The sequence below is a fragment of the Loxodonta africana genome, chromosome 27, assembly GCF_030014295.1.
Source record: "Loxodonta africana isolate mLoxAfr1 chromosome 27, mLoxAfr1.hap2, whole genome shotgun sequence".
In the NCBI taxonomy this organism is placed as follows: domain Eukaryota; kingdom Metazoa; phylum Chordata; class Mammalia; order Proboscidea; family Elephantidae; genus Loxodonta; species Loxodonta africana.
This window is the reverse complement of record NC_087368.1, coordinates 15,218,991-15,244,688: the sequence shown is the minus strand read 5'-3', so window position 1 is coordinate 15,244,688 and position 25,698 is coordinate 15,218,991. Positions and strand designations below refer to the sequence as shown.

The 25,698-nt window shown below is 41.7% G+C and overlaps 1 protein-coding gene across 4 annotated transcripts in view; it reads left to right on the top strand.

Moving 5' to 3' along the window:
• The window catches only part of RFTN1 (raftlin, lipid raft linker 1), a 238,501-nt gene that overhangs the window by 93,194 nt on the left and 119,609 nt on the right, over positions 1–25,698 (top strand). For all 4 annotated transcript variants that reach the window (XM_023554948.2, XM_023554946.2, XM_003415792.4 and 1 more), the window contains one exon: positions 1,576–1,762. In XM_023554948.2, the coding sequence (XP_023410716.1) occupies positions 1,576–1,762 (187 nt within the window). The remainder of the gene's footprint in view (positions 1–1,575; positions 1,763–25,698) is intronic.

The window sequence follows — 25,698 nt, the reverse complement described above, 5'->3', positions numbered from 1 at the left end:
ACGTGAGTTATATAATAAGAGAAATACAAAATTACAACCTCACAGAGATCACTTTTTCACCTATGAGATGAGCCAAGATAAAAAAATTTAGTGACACACTTTTTTGCTAGGGCAGAAGAAGAGAAATGCTCTTGTAAATCACAGATGAGAGGCGAATTTGTATTACTTCTATGGAGGAAATCTGGTAATTCCTGAAAAAATTACAAATGCATGTATCTTTAACCCAGCAACTCCACACTTAGAAACTTATTTTTTAGGTAGACTCCATGTGCACATAGGTAGGTGAAGTCATGTAGGAGTATATTTTTCCTTGCAGCATTACTCATAAAAGCAAGAGTTTGAATAATCTATGGTACATCATGCAATGGGACACCATGCATTTGTGTAAAGAAGAAAGAGGAAGAGCTCTGTGTCCTTATATGGAAAGATCACTAAGAAAAATGTACTGTTAATTGATAAAAAGCCAGGGGCATAATGTTATCCTACCATTTGTGTAAAGCCAGGGTCCGGGTTAATATAGGCCTATTGTGTATGACTTTAGAGATTGTTAATATGTATACAAGGAGCCGTGGTGGCACAATAGATAAAGTGCTCAGCTGTTAATCAAAAGGTTGGCTGTTCAAACCCACCAGCCTCTCAGTGGGACAAAGATGTGATAGTCTGCTTCAGTAAAGATTACAGCCTTGGAAATCCTGAGGAACAGTTCTACTGTGTCCTACAGGGCCCCTGTAAGTTGGAACCGACTCAGCGGCAATGGGTTTGGTTTTAATACGTATACAAAAACTAAATGCTATTGATTACCTCTGTGGAAGTAATCTGGAGGCAGGGGATAGGGCTGGGGTGGAGACCTCACTCTGTATACTTTTGTACTGTTTCGCTTTTGAATCTTGTCCTTCTCCAAAATAAATTAAAAATTGAAATTTTAATATAATTTGATAGGTGAATATATTTGCTTATTTCTGATATGTATAGTTTTGATATGTATAGTTCTAATGTTGAGTAAATTTGAATGCCTTTTCAAATATTGATTAGCCTTTTACATTTTTTAGGCAATTGCCTATTCATGTTTTGCTCGTTTTCCTTTTTTTAGTGGTTTCTTTTGCAAATGAAGGAAATTACACCTCTTTCTTTAATGTCACAGAAATTTTGTTCTAGTTTGTCTGTCTTTGTTTATGCTGTTTTTTACCACCATAATTTTAATTTGCATGTAGTCTTTTTTCTTTTCTTCTTCCTCTTCCCTTGCTTGCTCCCTCCCTCCCTCCCTCCCTCCCTCCCTCCCTCCCTCCCTCCTTCCCTCTTTCCCTTCCTCCCTCTTTTCCTTTCTTCAGGTGGCAATGGCTTTTCCCTTAGGGTCTCTGAGAAAACTGACTCTAGATATAAGAATCCAATGATAAACGCCTTTGGATGTGTGGGAAAATGACCAGCCTGCTTATAAGTTGAAGACAGTAGTTAAAGGGGAACAAACTCAGTTTTTAGCAAGGGGTGAGCCAGAGGATCCTCCTCTTGGGCAAGAAGGGTGGAGTAATGGGTGGCTCTTGGGGGACTCTGATAAGTCTCTCCTCTCTCCCCTCCCAGAGGAGCTCCCGAGGTCCTCAGCAGTAAGGCTACCTTCCCTGCGGGACCTGCCTGCCCAGCTCCTGGAGCTCTACCAGCAGGGCTTCTGGTTGGCTGCCCTGCATCCGTTCGTGCAGCCGACCCACGAGCGGGAGAAGACGCCCCTTGAACACATCTTCAGGGCCATCCTGGTCAAGAAAACCGAAAGGTAAGACATTTGTGTGGTGGACACTGGCATCACACTGTGGCAAGTGGGTGTTGAACAGGGGGCCCATTACAATTGCACACTGTTCCCAGGGCCTCTGCCCTCCGATAGGTAAGGAAAAAAGCTGGATAACCAGAGAGGAAATTCATAGTATCCTGTGAGGAAAAACAAATGCCAAGCCTGACTGCGTAAGTAGAGAGTCCCATTTTATATCCTTTCCCTCCTCTAATTTATTGGATTAAACTCAGCTAGAAAAATGTCTCTTCTGGAGAGGTATATTCTCAGAACGATGCAGCTAGTAAAAGTATAATATTTTTAATCTGAAAAGCATGGCCAAAAAGACCATTAATTTTTTTTAAAGGCCATATACAAACTTAAGGAGCTCTGGTGGCACAGTGGTTAAGCAAAAGGTCAGCGGTTCAAACCTACCAGCTGCTTCCTCCGAGCAAGATGTGGCAGTCTGCTTCTGTAAAGATTATAGCCTTGGAAACCCTGTGGGGCAGCTCTGCTCTGTCCTGTAGGATCACTATAAGTCAGAATCAACTTGACAGCAGTGGTTTTTTTCTTTTGGTTTTTATATGCAAACTTAACATTTTCCCCCAAACTCTAGGAATACTTTAAAATTTTGAACCCACCATAAATAGCTTGTCATTCACTTGTGAGAAAAGCAAAATCCGAATCAAGCGCTATAATTGGTTTTGTCTTGATTATGATTTTCAAGGCTTCTGGTATTTTTTTTACTTTGGCTTACTCAGTTTGAAAGCTAACTCTTACATTTATTGAATAATGTATTAAATGTTTATTCTTATATTTTGAGTTCACCTAGAGGTGCCTCAGAATAAGGCCTGGTGATCTACATCCAAAAAAATGAGCCATTGAAAACCCTGTGGAGCACAGTTCTACTCTGACATACATGGGGTCACCACAAATCAGAATGGACTGACAGCAGCTAGAAAAAAAGAATTGGGAAAAGAGAGATGGGGGTTGATCTCTCAAAAGGACTGATACTAATTTTAAATGATTAAAACAAATGAGAGGGGGAACGGAAAGCATATTTTTTGCTGCTTTCGTAAAAATAAAAATTGAAATGAAGCGTGGGAAAGGAAATCAGATTTGTCCTTTGGTCGTCCGTCGTGGAAGGAATGACAGCAGGTACCATATTTGAAAAAGAGAGCAAGGAGAGAATTCAGAGCAGCTGATCGTCATATTCTCCTTTTCAAGGCTTCTTTGGGGTTGGGCAGAGGGTGCAGCTAGCGCACGCAGGAGGGACAACCGTGAGACGTGAGGTCGTGTGACTAAGACACACTTCTCTTCCTGGCAGGCAGAGCTCTTTATTTCTTCATGGCTGATCATGCTCCAGAGCTCTTAGTCTGTGTCAACATGCATGAGGATTTGAAGGGAAACGTGGGGGATGTCTCTAAGTCCACAATTACCACGTTTCTTGCAGAGTGAGGCTTTTCTTATTGTCTCCGTTTGATGAATATTGTTTTCTTTATGTCATTTACTGTGGATCAATATCTGGGTCAATCACAAGAGGAAGTTGTTCTAGGGGCCACGTGGTCTGAGGTTACACTGACACGTAAGATATACATGATGAGTGTAACTCACATTTATTGAGCGCTTACTGTGGGCCAGGCTTTGTAAATACAATGTTATCCTCATAATCAGGCCATGAAATAGCTACTATTATTATTCCCATTTTAAAGGTGAGGAAACTGAGACGCAGTTATTTGTCAAGGTCACAGAGCAGCAGAGCTCTGACTTGCTCCTATGCAGGCTGACCCCTGAGCCTGCGTTCCAAACCCTGACATGAAGCACCTGCCATGGTCCTGCACCCATGATTCTTGTGGACAGCCCCTTTGTGAAAACAAGCAGGAGTGGTCAACTTTGATCTTAGATGAGGTGGCCATTTCTTTATGCCACATTCCCTCCCTTGTACCACTCGGTAGTCTTCAAATAAATAAAAAATTTCGGCAACGAAACAAAACTGACTTACCGTGTGCCTTCAGGGCTATAGACGGAATTGTTAGGCACCAGTGTTTCTAGTCCTTGGATTATTCTATTGGCCTTGGTGTTCAGAGGAGGCGGGTTCACTTTGGTCAGGTCAGTGTAATGCCCCGTAGGAGGTGATGTTAGCACAGGACTTGGCACAAAGTCATCACATTATAAATGAGCTTGGGAAGTTGTATCCTCCCCCTCCACCACCACCCCACGAGCCCCATTATGGAGCAGCACGTCTCCTGGGAGTGTTACTAGAGTACAGCGTCTTACTCTGTAGTCTGGAGTGGGGCCTGAGACCCAGTATTTCTAACACGTTTCCAGGTGATGTTGACATTGCTGGTTGACACACTGCTGATTGGCCAACACTTTGAGTAGCAGGAATGTAGAGGACCTGACAACTCTTACGTGACTCCATGCCTGCTACTCCACAGCACTGTTGGGAATTGCCATTTGGCTTCCAGGGAGAGTTTTGAGACCAGAGAATGTGAGACAATGTAAAACCAAAAGAACGTAGCGTTCCCAACTGGGGACTCATGTTCTGGGCTACGCCTGGCTTCTAGAAAGTGCAGTAGTGTGGGGTGGCACACCAATGGGTTTTTTTGGGCCCCCATTTTCTAGCGGTTACAGTGAAGGGCTGGGACTAAGTGACTCTAGGGGCTGTTTCAACTCTACAAGTATCTGATGGGGTGAGGTGGGCAAAGAAGCCTCTCAAGGATTAGGAACCTTTGCTTCTGGGAATAGTCCATTACACACCAGCAATGGAGTTGGGTGCTAAGCCGGGTTTTTTTGACGTCTACTGAGGGCAGGGCGTGCACATGCCAACTTACTTTCTGGAAGAGAAAAATGAGTAAAACTATTAAGATGACATGGTGGTATAAGGTTATGAACCACTGCCTTGGAGAGTTTTCAAGAAAGGGAAGATGTCAGCCTCCCTGAGTTTGAGTTCAGTCTGGTCCAGAGTCAGGTAGTTACCTGGATGATGCTAATGAATATGCCAGCTCCTTGATAAGCAGATACAGAGAAAGAATTTCCTTTGATAGCTTTTGAGCTGGGCCATTGGAACTGCCTTTTTTTTTTTTTTTATGCAAAGCAGCAAATGCTTGGTAATGTACCATGTAGAATAAAACAAAAATGACTAAGAATTTTCCTTACTTCCATCTCCAATAGTATTGGGGCAGGAGAAGTGGTGAGGGTAGTGGGAAGCAACGTTATTATAAAATATCATTTTAAAGTACCAAGCCTATTCCTTCCTGGCAAATGCAATAACCATATGTTTTTCCATCATGAAGAAAAGACCTCACACTATTTAAACAACAAAGAGCACTACAGAACGTTTTGGCTATCAGTAGGGAGTTTAGATGCTAAAAACAAAACAAAGGAAACCTGATGTGATTAATTTTTAATAAGGACAATTGAAATTATTTTTTTCATGAAGTCTGCCAATTTTCTGACAGCAGTAGAGGCTGTTAAATGAAATGAATTAGCTCTCAGAAAAGGAAGTAAATGCCTGGTTAATATTTTCCAAGTAGACTACATTGAAAGAGATGTTGTTGGTAGGTACCACTGAATTGGTTCCAACTCAGTGGGATCCTGTGTACAACAGAAGGAAACACGGTGTGATCCGGCACCACCCTCACAATCGTTGTTATGCTTGATCCCATTGTTGCAGCCACTATCACTCCATCTTGTTGAGGGTCTTCATCTCTTTTGTTGACCCTCACTTTACCAGGCATAATGCCCTTCTGCTGTTTCTTCTCATTTTAAGTTGTGCTACATCAGCAAATGAAGGTCCCAAAAGCTTTACTCTATTCATGTCATTAAGGTCAACTCTTTGAGGAAGCAACTCTTCCTTAGTTGTATTTTGAGTGCCTTCCAACTTGGCATTAGGCATTAGGTCAGACACTGTTCCCCTGCTAGTCATAAGGTTTACATTGGCCAGTTTTTTCAGAAATAGACCACCAGGTCCTTCTTCCTAGTCTATCTTAGTCTGAAAGGTCTGCTAAAACCTACCCACCATGGGTGACCCTGCTGGTATTTGAAATACCAGAGGCATACCTTCCACCATCACAGCAACACATAGCCCACCATGGTATGACAATCTGACAAGTGATGGAAAGAGATGTAGGATAGATAAACTTTCTAGATTACGGTCAGTCTAAAGCAAGTTCACTAGCAAGAGTCATCATGGGATGACTACTTAACCTTGGGTATCAGTGTTAATGTATTTGAAAGGTAAATATAAAGTTTTTTAGCAAATATCTGGCCTCCAGGGTCTGCGGCATGACCAGGAAAAAATAAACAAAAGAACCATACAAGCCTGCATTCACTCATTCATTCATTAATTCATTCATCCACAAACACTTGCTGAGCTTGTACTGTGTATAAGGTATTGTGCTAGGAGCTCTGCTTGATGGGACTAGAGGGAGCAAGTGTGAGGCTTAGTTGAACATGAAATCTCCCTTCCAGGTATCTACAATCTAATTGAGCTTGCATTGGGCAAATTTGCTGCAAAAGACCTCTTTAAAGTGTTAAAAAGCAAAGATGTCACTTTGAGGACTAAGGTGCGCCTGACCCAAGCCATGATACTTTCATTCACCTCATATGCATGCAAAAACTGGACAAGGAATAAAGAAGAATGAAGAAGAATTAATGCCTTTGAATTTGGCCTTGGCAAAGAATATTGAATATACTGTGGACTGCCAGAAGGATAAACAAATCTGTCTTGGAAGAAGTACAGCCATAAGGTTCCTTAGAAGTGAGAATGATGAGACTTTGTCTGACGTCCTTTGGACTTGTTATCAGGAGGGACCAGTCCCTGGAGAAGGGCATCATGATTGGTAAAGTAGAGGGTCAGCAAAAAAGAGGAAGACCCTTACTGAGTTGGATTGCCACAGTGGCTGCTGCAATAGTGGGCTCAAACAGAACAACGATTGTGGGGATGGTGCAGGACCGGCCAGTGTTTCTTTCTGTTGTACATAAAAAAACCCGTTGCCAAACCTGTTGCCATCGAGTCGATTCCGACTCATAGCAACCCTATAGGTCAGAGTAGAACTGCCCCATAGAATTTCCAGGGAGCGCCTGGTGGATTCCAACTGCCGACCTCTTGGTTAGCAGCTGTAGCACTTAACCACTACACCACTAGGGTTTCCCTGTTGTACATAGGTCGCTATAAATCAAAACCAACTTGACGACACCTAACAACAATTGAGAAAATAAAGCCAAAGGAGTTTGGGAAAAGGAAAAGTCACTTTCTGCTGGAAAGAACGCCACGGAAATGCTTCTTGAGTGGAAAAAAAAAAAAAAAAAGGAGATTTTAATTTGGGCCTGATTTCTTTTGGGTAAACGTAATAATAATATAATACACATGAGGAGGAAGAGTTTAAGTCTTACGAAATGTTTTCTAGCGGAGTTTGGGTAATTTTTGAGCATCTTTGACAGTCTAACTGAATTATTTATAAACGAGTCATTCCAAAAGCTCACCGCAGTAACATTCCTTGGAGACCCACCACCATTTTGAGAAATTTCTCTTAAATCTGTGAAAAATTGCTGATCTTTTCTTTTGAAAATTCTGATAACTGCCATTTCATTCTGATCTCAGGCCGAACCACAAATCTAACTTAAAATTGTTCTTGATTCTAAGCGTATTAAATTTAGTCAGAACCGGTTACTTTGAAAACCCTTCAAGAACAAATAGCCAAGTATGAGACACCAAGCAGACAGCGAGTTTGTACTTCCATCTCTCAGCTCTTTCTCTGGAACACTTAATGATTTTTAGCAGACAATACAGTTGCATTTGCTTTGAATTCTAAGGTTGTCCTTATTTTTTTTCCAGGCAGTTTTCCTTAGAACGAGTTGCCAAAAATCTCAACATTTGATGGCTTAAGAGAAGTCAGTTATTAAAATGTCAGTTCTGATGTTTCGTGAGTGTGGGTTTAATTCTAGGTCATTTTATAGTCATAAGGACAAAAATGCGTTGTCCTTTTCCATTTCGCAGCTCTTGAATTGGTGTCATTCATACATAAAGCTAGTTCAGGGTGTCGTTGATGTGTTTTTCATCTCTAGGGGGTTGAAGCCATTTGGGTCCTGGTCTCCTGGGGTAATGCCTTACGTGATACAGGGGACTGGGCCATCGGTGCACCCTGCAGACATTTATTATGTGCCTTTTGGCCACTCTGCAAGATCTGGTTAGGCCTAGGGTGAGGGGATGTGGCACACAGAGGAGCTGCAGCTCACACAGGGGGTGAATTCTAAACCCCTTGTGGGAGGTGGAAGATGTATACAGTAAAACCTGCCAAAGCTGGAACCTGTGTAAGGCAGAAACCTGTCAGAGAAGGAAAACTCAAGTATTTTCAGCTAAAATGAATGAAAAAAAAACGATAGGTAAGGTTGCACCCTGTCAAAGGTGGAAATCTTTCGAGACCGGGAAAAATTAGGCAGTTCCATCGAATTCCGGCTCTCATAGGTTTCACTGTATAATCAAAACTGCCTTTGAAAATCTCTTTAATTGCCCAGGAAATGTAATGCTGTAGATCAGATTGCTCATGAAATGTAACACTAGGTCGGGTTGCTGTTTCCAACAGTGAACCCCATAGGGAAGTAACTTTGGGTTTATAGCCAGTGCTCATTCGAATCACACCTAAGGTGATGAGATGCTTACGCTTGGAGAGACATTTGTGTGAACTGAGGTTGAGGGAGCAGGAGATTCACTTCTCCTTTCTCACATTCATTCTGGGGCCCATCTGCCTGTTGAATAGAATAACTGCTCCTCCCTTTTAGTTGGCTCTTTCTAAGATACACACATGTGATGTAACTTCACTCTGCTAAGATGACTCTGAGGAGCTTCTGGATCTCAAGAAACTTATCTACAAAACCAAACACCAAACCCATTACCGTCGACTTGATTTGGACTCATGGCAACCCCGTGTAACCGAGTAGAACTTCTCCATAGGGTTTTCTTGGCTGTAATCTTTCTGGAAGCAGACTGCCAGGTCTTTCTTCCACAGTGCTGCTGAGTGAGCTTGAACTGCTAACCTTTTGGTTAATTCCCAAGAGCAAGAGAATGTAAACTCTATATGCAAATTATGTTAATACCCAGATAAATCAATGTGTACCTCTTACCTGGAATTTGTTAATGGGAGTGCTTTAGAATAGGAGGCTTTGTGGCTCTCATTTGCTCTGTGTTTAGAATGACGGGTAGATATAAACAAGAGGAGAAGTGGTGGGAAGAGCATACCAGGAGAGCCTGGAGCCTGGAAGAGCAGACATGGCCCAGATACAGTGACGGAACCTGGAAGAGCAGACCTGGCCCAGATACAGTGATGGAACCTGGAAGAGCAGACCTGGCCCAGATACAGTGATGGAACCTGGAAGAGCAGACCTGGCCCAGATACAGTGACGGAACCTGGAAGAGCAGACCTGGCCCAGATACAGTGATGGAACACATGGTCCTAGGGAAACAGGGAGAAAAGGCAGAAGTATGTGTGCCTGCATCACGAGACTCTGGTGGTCTGGCTGAGAAATTTGGACTTCGTTCTGAAGTCAGTAGGGGAACTATTGCAATTGTTTTGTTTTGTTTTAAACCAGAGCAGCAACCATTAGGAATGCTGAGTTTTTCAAAGCTTAACCTGTTATTAGGTGGAGGAGAAAATGGAAGCTGAGAAAATGTGGTATTTAGTTATGGTGGTAGAAAATCAGCAATGAAAGCAGGTTGTAATAAGAAGGTAAAGGAAGGGATAGATCTGAGATGTGTCACGTGGGATGAAAAAATACTGGATTTAATGTTTTAACTGGAAAGGGATAGCATGAAGGAAGAGGAAGAAGCAAAATAAGAGTGAACTTTTTACCCTAAGTGGCGGACAGGATCAACTGGAAGGGGAAGGTCAGGAGGGGGTGGGGCTGGGAAGCGAAGCATGCCTTGGGTTTGGCTTTCCCCTAAGCAAACCCTGAGAGGAAGATTCAGGTGCTCCTAAGGAAGTGCTCCCAGGAGCAGTCAGTAAGGGATCGGGGAAGAGAGACAGGGAAGGAGAGGAAGCCAAGCAAGGGGCCAATCTCAGCCTCAGCCTGATCTTGCAGGGAGCTGTGGAGCTTAAATTACACCTTTGAGTTTGTCCACCTTGATGCTGGGGAACTGGCTTTCAGTTGCCATTCACTGCCCAAGTCTAGGGCACATCCAGGTGCAGCAGCTCCAGTAGCCCATGAAGACTACAGGTGCAAGCCCTAAGGGATGCATGTAGGCGCTGGGGCTGGACCCCCAGAACTGGTCCAGGGGAGGGAGGGGGCTTGGGCGGAGCGTTGCAGCATCCACCACAAGGATGGGGTATCAGCAGGATCAGTTTGGTTGGCCACATTGTGTCAGAGGCATTTGCTGGCTGGACGTCCACAGGGAAGTGTCCATTAGGAGGTGTCCATCAGGCAGTCAGGAGCTTGGGAGGCCGTCAGAGCTGGAGATGAGGTTCTGGGAGGCTGTGTATGAAGCCCTGGTGAGCCCAAGAGCCATGTGCCCACTTCTGTGTCTGCTGACTTAGCCAAGGCTGCCGAGATTGTCTATACCAGGTCCCTCTGGTGATTCTTAGAAAAGATGCATTGAGTTCCTGAGAGCTATGCAAAGTGAGTTGCTTCTTTCCAAATTGACCATATGCTTGGAGTCTGAGAAATTTTTTTTTCCCAGACCATATCAGCAAGCTCTACTGCTGAATGAGTCAGTTCTGGCAGGCAGGGCACGTGCCCTGGGTGCTGCTTGGGGGGCACTAACAAGCAGTTTCTATTGTCCATCACAGTTTCCATCACCGGCTGTGAGAGATCATTCAGAAATTTAAAACATTGCCATAGGCACTATTTTCTGTAGATAGGCCCCTGTCTGGCCGCCTGTGTCAAATGATGGAGAGACAATTCTTTTTGGCTTTTTGCTGTTTTATTTTGAGGAAAGGACACCTCAGAGAGTGCTCAGGCATTGCCCCTTGCTTCTCTTTTCGGGAGCCTAAAATGTGAAATTCTGAAGATTTCTGCTTTTATTCTAAGACAGGGCTTGCAAACCCTAACGGCTACAGGGGCCAGGCTGGGGAATTGGGGAGCCAGTGCCTCAGCTCTGCACCATTGTTGCCAAGTGTCACCAGATGTGGTCATGTTTTTCAAGAGAAGCCAGAAATCCAGATTTTATGTGGGAATTTCTCCCTTTTTAAATGTTGACTCAGTTTTCTAAAATAGTTGAAATAACTGTAGTCGTAATCTACCTCACGGGCTGCTGTGTTGTAACCTGAAAGATTTCTGCGTGATGCTTACTTCGGGGAACTAATCCTGGAACCCCTGAGCTGCCTGTTCTTCTCAGACTCAGCAATCATGGACTTCCCAGACTGTTTGTATGTCTGCCCACCCCACCTCCCCCGCCACCCTTTGTAAATCTTCTTTGACCCCAGGTGCTGAGTAGATGTTATTCAATAGAATTTTCCTGAATTGAATGGAATAAAGCCATGCCCTGGAACCTTGCTGTGATCATTCACTAAAGGGCCATGCATTTATTAGGAGGTGGGTCATCTTCGGTTTGCCAAAAAGTGTGTCCTTGTAATGCAGCCATACAGCACAGTCCCCAAGGAATTGCACGCACACATTCAGAACACATTCAGAAGATTTTTTTCATGGCCAAAATAATAAGTGGTTAACCATAAGCGTATATGTGTTTTTCACTCTTCTTTTTTTTAAAAAAACATCCAAAGGATGGCCCTTCAGAAAGCAAACGAAATCTTCATGGACCTTAAGTGGCGTACAGATGCATTACTTCACCCTTTTTTATAGCACACAAGATAACGGAACATTTTCTTTGGCATTTGAAAAGGGCAAAATCGAGAAAGTGCAAAAATTATATTGGAACGAAAAAGAAAATTCTCAGAATTAGAGTCAAAAGTATCATCTTTAAGTGGCTTTGTATCTCTTCATGTTTAATTTTTACCAATTACTTTGACTCTTGGGAGAATTATAGGGCTTCTAGAAAGAGGTTTTTACAATTAAAATACACCAGGGATGGTAGTGCCTGGGCTGTGGATGCCCTAGAAATTGCTCACACTGAGCCTGGGGCTTAGCCCTGGAGTGCGCTGATTGTTTGAGTCACACGTGGGGAAGAAAAGTAACACTGGGCTTAGCTGTGATTGACACGTGTTGGTGTGATTGAGAAACCCAGCAGCCGGCCTACTCCCAGTGAGCAGAAATTGAGGAAGATGGATTCAAAGCTCTTTTTTCTTAAACTAGAACAGGATATAAGAAAAAAAAAAAAAAAAAGAACAGGATATAAGAAGGTGCTTGTCTAACGTGGAGGCGATTATTTTGGATTCACATACACAAAGTCCCCCCTCCCCCGCTCTTGGCTCACACCTGCACCTTGCTTCGGGTGTGGTATCATCCTTCATTAGTTTTCTCGAGCTTTCCTGAGGTGTTTGGAGAACTTGATTAGCTCTCCCGGGCTGCCACCATTCCCCTGGCGGAGCTGTCCAGCATCACTGAAAAAAAAAAAAAATTTATTCCTCCTATTTTCCCATCTCATTCTGGAGTGACACCCTTTTCTGGTGTGTTGAAGTTTCAGGATTCACTGTTAATTATTGTGTTTGCACTTTCCAATCTAATATGCCAGTGTAAAGCCACGTTCTCTCGGGAAAAGAGAATTTGTTTTTCCAGTCCACACCCCTAAATGGCCTGCCTGGCTAATCTTCTCTCCCTCCAAAATGTGGCCCTTTATCCCAGTGGAGAGAACAAGAGAGACATGCAGTGTTCGCGTGAGAGCATATTTTTTATCCCTGTTTTTATAGCTGTTCTTGATTGCCTGTGTCTTTCTCCACATTTTATTTTTTTTGTCTCCTCTGAGAGAGAGAATTAGCATACTCATGATTTCCACTCTTTCCCCAGAAGTGTTTTGAAATGGCAGAGAACAACAAGCAGGTACCCAAAACACAGATGCCCAAGCACTAAATCTCTTTGAAATTTCCTGTTGATCTGAAAACTTATGCATATACAGTACTGTGAAATGCTTGTATTTGTTTTCAATAAAATAAATCAATAAAGATCGTGAGGGTGGGGGGTGTGTTTTTCAAGCTGAACACGATGGAATAGGCACCACCTTTGATGAGTTCTGCAGAAGACTAGTTCTAAGTGAATTTTACGTTTTTACCTGTGAATGCAGAAGCAGGTGAGGAATACCTCTCAGGTCCCTTTAAGGACATTATTAGTGACTTAAATGTGCCTGAGATTTTGTGATCATCTCTATAATTTATCGAGCTGTTTTCTTTAATTTTTAAATGGGAGAAAGATGGAACCATTTTACCAAAAGGTAAACGCTATAAATACGATTTAGTGAAGTACATCATTTCATTTGCGTCCTATTCATTGACCATGAGTTGAAACTTAAAATGGCTACAGAGACTTAAAAACCAAATTAGTAACTTGTATTCATGCAACACCTGTTTCTGAGGGTCTGAGAGCACTTTTCGTCATTCCTGTATGTAGTGAGTGTCATAATTAATTCTCACTATGTCCTCACGGTGGTTGTTTTGTTGTTCCTACATGTTGAAAGTGTTACGTGTTCAGTGAAGGTTTTAGACTTGCACTGTTTTGTAACTGAAAGATTCCATTATCTTCATATATCCCCCACCTCCCATTTTACACCCTAAGGAAAATGAGGCTTTAAAAAGTTATTAATAACTGCTTAGTACTGAAGTATAGGGTGGGTAAGTGACAGGGTGCAATGGGTATAGAACTTAAGTTCCATCTGGAGACTTATGGCTCAGAAATTCACCATCTTTCAGTTCACAGGTCCTAGAGCTGGTAGAAGATCCTCCGAATTCCCAGAATCCTCTGGGTTATGCAGCATCCCCAGGCCCCATGGCTAGGCTCTGGGGCCAGTGGCCTGGCTGATCCCCATACTGGTTTGAGAACATGGGCTGTCACTGAAAAACCATTTGGTGCTCCCAAGATGGCTTCCTGCAGCAGGCTGGCAGGATCTGGTCAGTTTCTGCACTAAATGGTTGTATGCAAATGATGGTTCTGGGGCCATTAGTGCATTACTTTCCCTCTGCTTTCTAAATATAAAATCAAGGTGCAATTACTAGGTTTCTGTTGTGTTCTCTGAGATGGTAGCTTTTGTCAGAGACAATGGGATGAGCACAATCCTGCTCTAGGGGGATTTATAACATACTTGATTACCCCCTTGAAATTTTCATCCTCAACTTTCTGTGGTCTACGACACCGGAGTTGCTCTGCCAAACAACCTGGATCCTCCTTGGAACAAAAAGCCCACTTTCCTTGTGAAGAACATTCCAATGTTTGCAGGAACTCCTTAATGTTAGTTAACATTTGTGGTGATACCTGTAATAACTAAATAAAAAAAAAAACTACCATGTATTTATTGGCTGGCCAGAGTTATTGCTTAGTGCCATGAAATACCTTACTTTTTTTTTTTTTAATTGTACTTTAGATGGAGGTTTACAGAACAAGCTGGTTTTTCATCAGACAGTAAACACATTGTTGTATGACACTGGTTAACAACTCCACAACATGTCCACACTCTCCATTTTCAACCCTGGGCTCCCTATTACCAGCTTTCCTGTTCCCTCCTGCCTTCCAGTCCCTGCCCCAGGGCTGGTGCGCCCCTTATAGTCTTGTTTTGTCCCATGGGCCTGTGCAGTCTCTGGTTGAAGGGTGAACCCCAGGAGTGACCTCATTACTGAGCTGAAAGGGTGTCGCGGGCCATACTCTCAGGGGTTCTCCAGTCTCTGTGAGGCCAGCAAGTCCTTTCTTTTCTTTTGGAGTTAGAATTTTGTTCTACGTTTTTCTCCAGCTCTGTCCAGGACCCTGTATTGTGATCCCTGTCAGAATAGTCAGTGATGGTAGCCGGGTACCATCTTAATTGTACTGGACTCAGTCTGTGGAGGCCGTGGTAGATGTGGTCCATTAGTCTTTTGGACTAATCTTTCCCTTGTATTTTTAGTTTTCTTCATTCTTCCTTGCTCCCAAAGGGGTGAAATACCTTACCTTTACTTCTGAAAGCCAAGATGAAGAAAGTAAACCTCAGAGCAGTGACTTGCCCAGGGTCACACAGTTGCTAAGTGGAGAGGCTGGAAGTGTAGGATCTGTCTGTATCCAACACTGTTCCTCTTTAATTTTGTATCTATTAGTCTTAGGGTCAGGGTTAGGGCAGGGCTCTCAACTGGCACTGTTGATATTTTGGGCCAGGTAATTATTTGTTGTGGTGGCTTTCCTGTCATTATAGAATATTTAGCAGCATCCCTAACCTCTACTCACTAGATGCCAGTAGCACTTCTCAGTTGTGACGATCAAAAACGTTTTCAGACATTGTCAAATGCCCCTGGGGGTCAGAATCACCCCAAGGTGAACACCACTTCGTACAGGTTATATTGTGATGTTAAAAACAAAACAAAAACTTATTGCTGTCAAGTTGATTCTGACTCATAGCGACTCTGTAGGACTGGGTTGAACTGCCCCATAGGATTTCCAAAGAGTGGCTGGTGGATATGAACTGCCAGCCTTTTGGTTAGCGGCCAAGCACTTAACCACTGTGCCAGCAGGGCTCCAGGCTGTGATGTAGGAGTCTGTACGTGAGTTGAATAGTGGTCCCCAAAAAGATATGTCCAAGTCCTAGTACCCAGAACCTGTGAAGGTTATTTTATTTGGGGAAAAAAAGGTCTTTGCAGATATAATTAAGGATCTGGAGATAAGGAGTCCTTTTAAGAGACAGAAAAGGAGACACAGAGAAGAAAGCCATGTGAAGATGAGGGAGAAATTGGAGTTATGTTGCCACAGCCAAGGAGCACCAGGAGCTACTAGGAGCTGGAAGAGGCAAGGAAAGATTCTCCATTAGAGCCTTCAGAGGGAGTGTGGCCCTGCCAACACCTTGATTACAGACTTCTAGCTTTCGAACTATAAGAGAAAAAATTTGTGTTGTTTTAAGGCACCACTTCTGTGATAATTTTTGTGGCAACCCTGAGGAACTGTTAATATAGCCTAACTTATTTTCTTCGACATATCCAGCTTTGCTAACAGCATTTGTTATATTAACATAACTTTTGCACATTTATTTTTCCACGTAAATTCTCAAATAATTTTCTCTGGTTCCTGGAAAACTCTGTTGAAATTGCAATGATGTGTATCTATTAATTTGAGTAGAATTTCCACAGTGTTTTCAAAAACATAAAGTTCAATATTATTTTCAGAGATCAATTTTTATTTTAAAGCTTTGTAATCATTCTGAAAATTCTGTGTACTATCTACACCAGTGGTTATCAAAGTGAAGCAGACGTACCCAATCTTAAAAGACAACCGAGGCTTCTATTTCTATTTATTTCTCTTGAATAAATAGGGAATAAGCTTTATTAATATTTAACATTCATGTTGAAGGTGGTGCCCTGGCGTTCTGCATATGTCAGTGGTCACCTGCCCTGTTTAGAGCTGGTAGAATTCTGAGGGAGGGGTGGGTTGAGAGGAACACCTTCAATTGTTTAATGTATTATGACATATTGTAGTTTGAGAACCCCGTTAGGTGGATTTGTGTATTATTTCATGTAAATTTTAACTAAATTAGCCACATGAAATATACACATGGGTTAAAAATGTCTATAAAGTGATTGCAGATTGAGAATACCTGTTAGGTAAATATAAAATCTCTCTCACACGTTTACTCACATGCATGCGCACGCGCACACACACACACACACGGGTGCACGCAAACACACGCACAGAAATGGCCACACTGATCCATCTCTCACTGCTTGTAAGAGCTTTGTTAGCCACAGTGTGAGATAAAAAGTCAGTGCCTGCCTGTTCAGAACTGACAGAAGATGGGCAAAGAAACTTGGAATCATCAAGAAGACTTTTTCAACTGTGAATTTATTTCCACCACTGTTAACAGTGAATCTCATTTCAAGTGTATGTTGTGCCTTGAGATATTATCTATTACTAATGTGAATGTATTGTGATTATTATTTGAAAATGTTGCTTTTTAATATGTTTCTCATCCTTTTTAAAATTTCCATTTTGTATGTGTGTTTTATTACATACATAAGGTGTTAGTACTTGGTTCTCAGGGGTATAGTTGGCCCTCCATATCCGCGGGTTCCACATGCATTGATTCAGCCAACTGCGGATCGAAAGTATTAAAAAAAAAAAAAAAAGGTTCCAAAAGCAAAACTTGATCTCTCTTGGGCCAAGCAGTCCGCTGGATCCACACGATTGAAGTGATGTGTAGGGTCTGCTGGTGTAGCCTCCCGCCATTTCACAGACCCTCAGTCTCTGTCCAGCACTCCGTGTTTGAGCGTTGTTCACCTCGCTTCTCATCATTGTTCCCTTACCAGTGCAACGTAACTACTTACATAGCATTTACGTTGTATTAGGTATTGTAAGTAATCTAGAGATGATTTAAAGTATATGGGAGGATGTGCGTAGGGTGTATGTAAATACTATGCCACCTTATTACAAGGGACCTGAGCATTCTCGGATTTTGGTATCTGGCGGGGGAGAGGGCTTGGAACAAATCCCTTGCAGATACCAAAGAACTACTATATTTTACATATGGGATGTGTAATCAGAAAGATATGGAACCACTGATCCACGCAGCTTCTGTATCACAGTGGCGGTTCCTGAAGCATTTAGAGTCTTGCTACTCTCGGTGTGGCCCACAGAACAGCAGCAGCACCAGGATCACGTGGGAGTGCTTTAGAAATGCAGAGCCCCAGGCCCCAGACCTGCTGAGTCAGAATCTGCATTTTAACAAGATTCCCAGGGGGATTTGTACGTACTTTAAAGTTTGAGAACACAAAGTTATATAAGCTGTATTGTCCTTTAAGGTAGCCATTAGTTATTAATTTAAATTAATTAGAAATTAAATAAAATTAGAAATTCAGGCCAGCCACTAGGATATTGGACAGCGTGAATAAACATTTCTGTCATCTTAGAAAGTTATATTGGACAGCACTGAGTTAAAGGGTCTAGCTAGGAAGATCTAGAAAAGCAGTGAACTATAAGCAAGCTTTAATTTGGAACATGTACGTTAAATGTAGATAGAGAAGGGTCTTACTTCCTGTTGTTCAACTGGACGTGGCCAATGAGAGTGCCTTATGAAGACCATTCATGTATGCGACTGTTATTGTTAGTTTTGTTTGCAGATAATAACTGGTAAATATCAGGCAGACCTATTTTCATCCAGTGTTATTTTTGTGATAAAATATTAATTATGCATTGGAACCCTGGTGGCGCAGTGGTTAAGAGCCCAGTTGCTAACCAAAATGTCAGCAATTCAAATCCACCAACTACTCCTTGGAAACCCTATGGGGCAGTTCTGTTCTGTCCTGTAGGGTCGCTATGAGTTGAAACTGACTCTACGGCACCTAACAACAACGATTATGCATCATTACTAATATTAGTTCTTTCCACATCTTTCGTAATAAATAAGGAGTCTTGCAGGATTCCACAGAAAGCAGGACTGTGCCCCAAATCCCATTCCCTGTAGTTGTCCTCTTTTTTTTTTTGCAGCTGAGGCTTAGGGGCGACTGAAATTCCTTTGGAGCTATATTACACAGGCAACATTGAGGTAATGATTGGCTGTTCATTTTCCTCTTAGCCCTTTAAAGTTAATGGTCAACTCCTGGTACTACACAGCTGCTGATGGTTTATTTACTAGGGAGCCATCCCTAACTGAAAACAGAGGGGCAGGATGTGGCAAGATTTTTCTAGAATAAATCTAGAATAAATAGCTACATGCCCATGGTGACATTTACCCATTTGGCGGTGCACAGCTCCCAAATTGTGCTTGTGGTTAAGGCATTATTTACACATCTCCCTCTATCATTATTTCCAGAATGTTCCCGGTGATGCCAAACCCTTATTAGCAGAGGTAGCGATATGTGTTAATGGAAGAGGGAGGGAAAGTCAGAAGAAAGGGCATTGACCCATCTATAGATTAGTTCTTTTCCTTTTTCTACTTCAGAATTCCCTTGGTGGGTTATATAGCTCTGTGCTGTGTTTAAGGATTCGCTAAGATTTGTTTACTAGATTTTTTGTTTCTCTAGCATTTCTTGTGTTTCAATATTATGGGAAACCTTGACTCCAGCAGCCTCATTATTTTGTAGATCTGTTCTTCTATGAAATCTACAAGGGTCACAAAAATTATGGGAAAGTTTTTCTCTATTGTTCTGAAAGCATCTTTGGGAAGCAGTAGTTTATCCTTGTCTTCTTCTCCAACTGTTGTTTTAGGTGCCATCAAGTCGGTTCCAACTCATAGCAAACCCATGATAACGGAAGAAAATACTCCCCGGTCCTGCACCTTCCTCACAATCTTTGCTATGTTTGAGCCCATTGTTGTAGCCACTGTGTCAGTCCATCTCGTGGAGGGTCTTCCTCTTTTTCGCTGACCCTTTACCATACCAAGCATGATATCCTTCTCCAGAGATTGGTCCTTCCTGATAACATGTCCAAAGTACATCAGATGAAGTCTTGCCATCCTCACTTCCAAGGAGTACTCTGGCTGTACTTCTTCCAAGACAGACTTGTTCATTCTTCAGGCAGCCCATGGTACATTCAATATTCTTCGCCAATACCGTAATTCAAAGGCATCAGTTCTTCTTCGGTCTTCCTTAATCATTGTCCAGCTTTTGCATACATATGAGATGACTCGACAGCACTGGGTTTTGGGGGAGATGACTGAAAATATCATGGCTCGAGTCAGGCACACCTTAGTCCTTGAAGTGATATCATTGCTTTTCAGCACTTTAAATAGATCTTTTGCAGCAGATTTGCCCAATGCAATATGTCATTTGATTTTTTGGCTGCAGCTTCCAGGTGTGTTGATTATGGACCAAGTAAAATGAAATCGTTGACAACTTCAGTCTTTTCTCTGTTTATCATGGTGTTGCTTATTGGTCCAGTTGTCATGATTTTTGGTTTTCCTTATTTTGAGGTGTAATCCATACGAAAGACTATGTCTTTGATCTTCATCAGTAAGTGTTTCAAATCCTCTTCACTTTCAGCAAGCAAGGAAGGTTGTGTCATCTGCATATCGCCAGTTGTTAGTGAGTCTTCCTCCAATCCTGATGCCCCATTCTTCTTTATATAGTCCAGCTTCTCAGATTATTTGCTTGGCATAAAGATTAAAAAAGTATAATGAAAGGATACAACCCTGACACACACCTTTCCTGGTTTTAAACCATGCAGTGTCCCCTTGTTCTGTTTGAACAACTGCCTCTTGGTCTGTGTACAGGTTCCACGTGAGCACAAGTAAGTGTTCTGGGATTCCAATTCTTTGCAGTGTTATCCATAATTTGTTTTGATCCACACAGTCGAATACCTTCCAATAGTCAGTAAAATATAGATAAACATCTTTCTGGGATTCTGTCCTTTCAGCCAAGATTCATCTGACATCAGCAGTGATATCCCTTGTTCTACATCCTCTTCTGACTCGGGCTTGAATTTCTGGCAGTTCCCCATCAGTGTACTGCTACAACCATTTTTGAATTATCTTCAGCAAAATCTTACTTGTGTGTAATATTTATGACATTATTCTACAATTTCTGCATTCTGTTGGATCACCTTTCTTCGGCCAGATAGCTGTCTTCCAGATTTCTTGGCATAGATGAGTAAGCATCTCCAGCGCTGCATCTGTTTGTTGAAATATCTCAATTGGTATCCTGTCAATTCGTGAGCCTGTTTTTCGCCAATGCCTTCAGTGCAGCTTGGACTTCTTCCTTCAGTACCATCAGTTCTTCATCATATGCTACCTCCTGAAATGGTTGAATGTTGACCAGTTCTTTTTGGTACAGTGATTCTTCTTCTGATGCTTCCTGAGTTGTTCACCATTTTGCCCATAGATAGAATCCTTCAAAATTGCAGCTTGAGGCTCATACTTCCCTTTAGGTTTTCTAACTCCAGGTCTTTGCACATTTCATTATAATACTTTACTTTGTCTTCTCAAGCTGCCCTTTGAGATATTCTGTTCAGTTCTTTTACTTCATCATTTCTTCCTTTTGCTTTAGCTACTCGATGTTCAAGAGCAAGTTTCAGAGTCTCTTCTGACATTCATTTTAGTCTTTTCTTTCTTTCCTGTCTCTTTAATGACCTCTTGCTTTCTTCATGTATGATGTCCTTGATGTCATCCCGCAACTCTTCTGGTCTTTGGTCATTAGTGTTCAGTGCATCAAATCTGTTCTTGAGATGATCTCCAGATTCAGGTGGGATATACTCAAGGTCACATTTTTATTTTGGTTTTTGTGGACTTGTTTTAATTTTCTTCAGCTTCAACTTAAACTTGCATATGAGCAATTGATGGTCTGTTCCTCAGTCGGCCTCTGGCCTTGTTCTGACTGATGATATTGAGCTTTCCCATCATCTCTTTCCACAGATGTAGTCAATGTAGTTTCTGTATTTTCTATCTGGTTAGGTCCATATGTATTGTTGTTGTTTGGTGCTGTTGAGTTGGTTCCAACTCACAGAGACCGATGTACAACAGAATGAAACACTGCCTGGTCCTGCGCCATCCTCATAATCTTTGTTATGCTTAAGCCCGTTATTGCAGCCACTGTGTCAATCCAACTTGCCGAGCGTCTTTCTCTTTTTTTGATGATCCACTACTTTACCAAGCATGATGTCCTTCTCTGGGGACTGGTCCCTCGTGGTAACATGTCCGAAGTATGTGAGACCGAGTCCCACCACCCTTGCTTCCAAGGAGCATTCTGGCTGTACTTCTTCCAAGACAGATTTGTTTGCTCTTCTGGAAGTCTATGGTATAATCACTGTTCTTCGCCAACACTGAAATTCACTAAAAAAGGCCTTCCTTATTCATTGTTCAGTTTTCGAAGGCATATGAGGCAATTGAAAATACCATGGCTTGGGCCAGGCACACCTTAATCCTTAAAGTGACATAGTCCACGTGTATAGTTGCCGTTTATGTTGTTGAACAAAAGCATTTGCAATGAATAAGTCCTCGGTCTTGGAAAACTCTGTCATGTGATCTCCAACGTTGTATCTATCACCAAGGCCGTATTTTTCAACTACAGATCCTTCTTCTTTGTTTCCAACTTTAGCATTCCAATCACCAGTAGTTATCAACGCATCCTGATTGCATGTTTGATCAATTTCAGACTGCAGAAGTTGGTAAAAAAATCTTCCATTTCCTTGTCTTTGGCATTAATGGTGCTTAATCTTCCTTATATCTGTATCTTATCATCTTCTTTTATCTAAGACCATCCGTGACTCATCCTATACCTCAGAATGAAGTCCAGATCCCTCATTCCCAGATTCATTCTAACAGTGAGTTCATCCATATATTCCTTAGCCCTGTGTTTGGCGATCCAGCCAAGTTACAAGCAACGCTCACTGTATACACCTTTTACCAAACTGACCTATTTATTGTTTTCATCATTTAACGCGTTTTTTTCTCTATCCAGATTTTTTTTTCTTTTTTTAACAGTTGTAGAAACGTGGATAACACAACGTTTGCCAATTCAACATTTTTTACATGTACGTTTTTATAGTTGCCGTTCTTGGTGCCTAGAATGTCTTTTATCCATTGTCCCATGATTGATTTCCACACAGCCTCAAAGATTTAGGTCAGATGCTTCTTGCTTTTTAAAAATTTCCCTGATCCCTGCGTTGGAAGTAACCAAGCTCTCGTAACACTTCTGCTTACATATGATTTATCTCCCCTTAGAAACTAAGTTTCTTGGTGGTAGGATCAAACTCATGCCTTATATGTGCTCCATGGCCAAGAAGGTGATGAATGGATGAATGAATAAATAGGCTTTTCATTGTCATTTATTTTACATAAACTGGTGAAAATAGAAATAGCTTTATTTTTCATTCATTGACAAATCATTTTTGGATCTGTACCTCATTTTTTTTTTTTCGCTAATATGTCTTTTCTTCAAAAAAAAAAAGTCATAATGATCATTCTACTTGAACTTAGTGTTGCCTTAGTGAAAAAAAAAACTTAAAGTCCCTTCCTGTTTCCCAGAGATAGAGAATTTGTTTCTGCAGAGTGACATTTAGTAACTTGTTTTTTCTAGTTGGATTAGTGCCTGGTAAGTTAAGTTTCTGTTGTCACCATTTCTTCGATTATTCCTAAATGCAGCAGAAATAACCCTGTTCTTCTTTCTTTTCATAATTCACATTCAAACTATGCCTAGAGTCCTGGGAAAAAAAAGACCTTGTTTAAACTCATGGTCTTTGAAGCTTTCTAAAGGATTTATGAGTTGAAATGAAATCTCCTACATGTTTATTATTTAAAAGCCTAGCTTATAAAATTTTTTCTGACAGGCATTTGTTTTTTAGTAGCCTTGTTTCAGATCTGCCCAGGAGACCAAGATGAGTATTCAGCTTACTCCCTGGCATTTCATCAGAATAATTTGAGGATTAACTCTTTTGCCTGCGAATAGCTTTGAATATTTAAAGTGATTATAATTGTAACAGAGTCTTTTACAGTACGTGCTTGAAAACATGTTCTTTGAATGGTTCAGAAAAGGGTTATGTCCTAGCTACTGTGAAATGCAAGACATGGGTTGTGTAAATGTCCTGACCACATCGGGATGGGTGGGGTGGAAAATGGAGGGGAAGAATCTGCTGAGTCCTTACAATGAATGAAATATTTAGGTTGGTTTATGGGTTAGTTATTTTGATTATGATAAAATTAGGTAATCTGTTTACTCTTATCTGTTCCTTGGCATTCAGCCTTCCATGATTCATATCAGAGCATTGCGTATGTGACCTAGAGGTGAAAGTGGTGGTCACATTCAATCTCCAAGACATTGATTTACGTAACATTTAAAAAGAATTGTTTTTGAGCCAAAGTTTGACAGTTACGGCTATATAAAAACACAATTTAATGGCTTCTTTAAAAAAAAAAAATAGGAGATTTGACAACTGTGGCCGGGAATTCCTAGTAATGGTGAGTCTCTGAACTGTCCGGTTTACCACGATTTTAACCACTTCCTGTTGTCTCCCCAACACCATGGTTAGGTGACATTTGCCATTTATCATTACTCTTGCACTGTGGCCTTTCTCCTGGCAGTGACAAATTTCTCTGTAACCACATCATTTTCAGGAGTGGGAATGTGGAAAACATGTGACAGAACCCTGTGTTTCATGGTGGACTTGAAGATCATGCCTGTATCTTTTATATGAGAACGAACTATCTAGATGATGTGTTTTGGTCAGTAAACTCCTAACTGTTTCACACATTTGCTGCGGGCTGCTGAGCTTACAAACCTTGGTTTGACCACTGGCCTTCCCACTGACTGGGAATGACCACACAACCCTTGGCAGATGTGATGACTGTGATATGAGTGAGGACCTCCAGGTACCCCCTGTGAGTGACCCACCATTTTTATCACAGTTGATGTTTGTATATGAGTAATGAGGTCAGCGTGGCACAAAATACTCTATTTTATGTAAATAACGCGCCTTCTGTGTTTGTTTGCCAACTGCACCTACACCCACAAGGTATTTTCATAAGTGCCGATATGTCGATTTGTTTTTACATGTTGCTATAAAAACAGTAACATAACACGCTTACAAAAGTACCTCACTGAGGGAGGGCGCAGTTGGCAAACAAACGTAGAAGTTGCACGTTATTTGCTTAAAAATATGGTAGGTGGTCTTTTGTTATGTTTTTAAACAACTCTGATATCTGTTGCTGGTTGTGTTGACATGTGAGGTACTTCAGCACGAGGTCACAAGAGCTCTCTGCTGTTCTTGCGGCTAGCAAAAGTTTGTACAAATGCTCAGTGTCTAAATGCACTTTAATGTGTTTGTTTGACAAGCATTTATTTAAATTCCTTTTCACTTGTTCACATTCAGTTTTGGCCCAAGTCCCAGCTAAAAGATGTCAAAGAAGTAAAGAAAGCAAAAAGTTGGAAGTACTTTTGAGTATTTTTTTTCCCAAATAAACATAGATGGAGAAATGTTCCTGTCTAAGTTGCCTAGTGCTGCCATCAAAAAAATACTGCAACCAGGTGGCTTTAAAGAACAGAATTTGTTGTCTCAGTTTTAGAGGCTAGAAGCCTGAATTCAGGTCGTTGGCAGGGCTACCCTCTCTCATGCCAGCTCTAGTGGAAACTCCTTTCCGGTCTCACTCAGCTTCTGCAGCTCCAATTATTTCTTGGCATTCCTGCGTTTGTAGCTGGATCCTCACATGGTGTCTTCTACCTGTGTCTCTCTGTGTCTGTTTTCCCTTTTTATAAAACCCCACTCAGAAGGGATTAGGTTTAGGACCCACCCTAATCCAGTAAGACCTCATTAACATAACAAAAAACCCTATTTCCAAGCAGGGTCATGTCACAGGTACCTGGGTTAGGACTTTTGGGGAACACAATTCAATCCATAGCAGTCCCCATCCTTATATTTCCTTTATCTCTGGTCCTTTTTCTTGGGTATTAGTCTTCTTCTGAGGGTATAAACCTGTTGCCGTGGTTTCTCTGAGGGTAGAGGAGTCTACATTACTGGTCTCTACACGTTATTCTTTCTGTGTTTTCCTTTTCACATGGACGTGTTCAGTTATCTCCCAGCAGAATCTCCAGGGAGAGTGGTAGATACAATATGCCCCACCTAGGCAGTGGTTTTCCACCTGGGTTGCACATTAGAATCAGCTGGGGAGTATTTAAAAGTCCCTTTATGACCTGGGTAAAAAAAAAAAAAAAATTTTTTTTTTTTTTTTTTTTTTACCCAGGTCATACCCCGTACCAATGAAATAAAAATCTATGCAGATGGGGCTCAGGCATTCATAATTTTTCAGAGCTCAGCAAGTGATTCTAAGGTCAAGTGTAGCTGGAACCTGGGAATGCCTGCCCTGTGGGACTCCTGCCTGACTTGTAGAGCCCAGCGTTTGCTTGTTGGATTGTTCCAGTGCCTAAAGTTGGGACACACCAAAGGAGATTATTATTTTCTCTCCCAGGCCCTGTTCT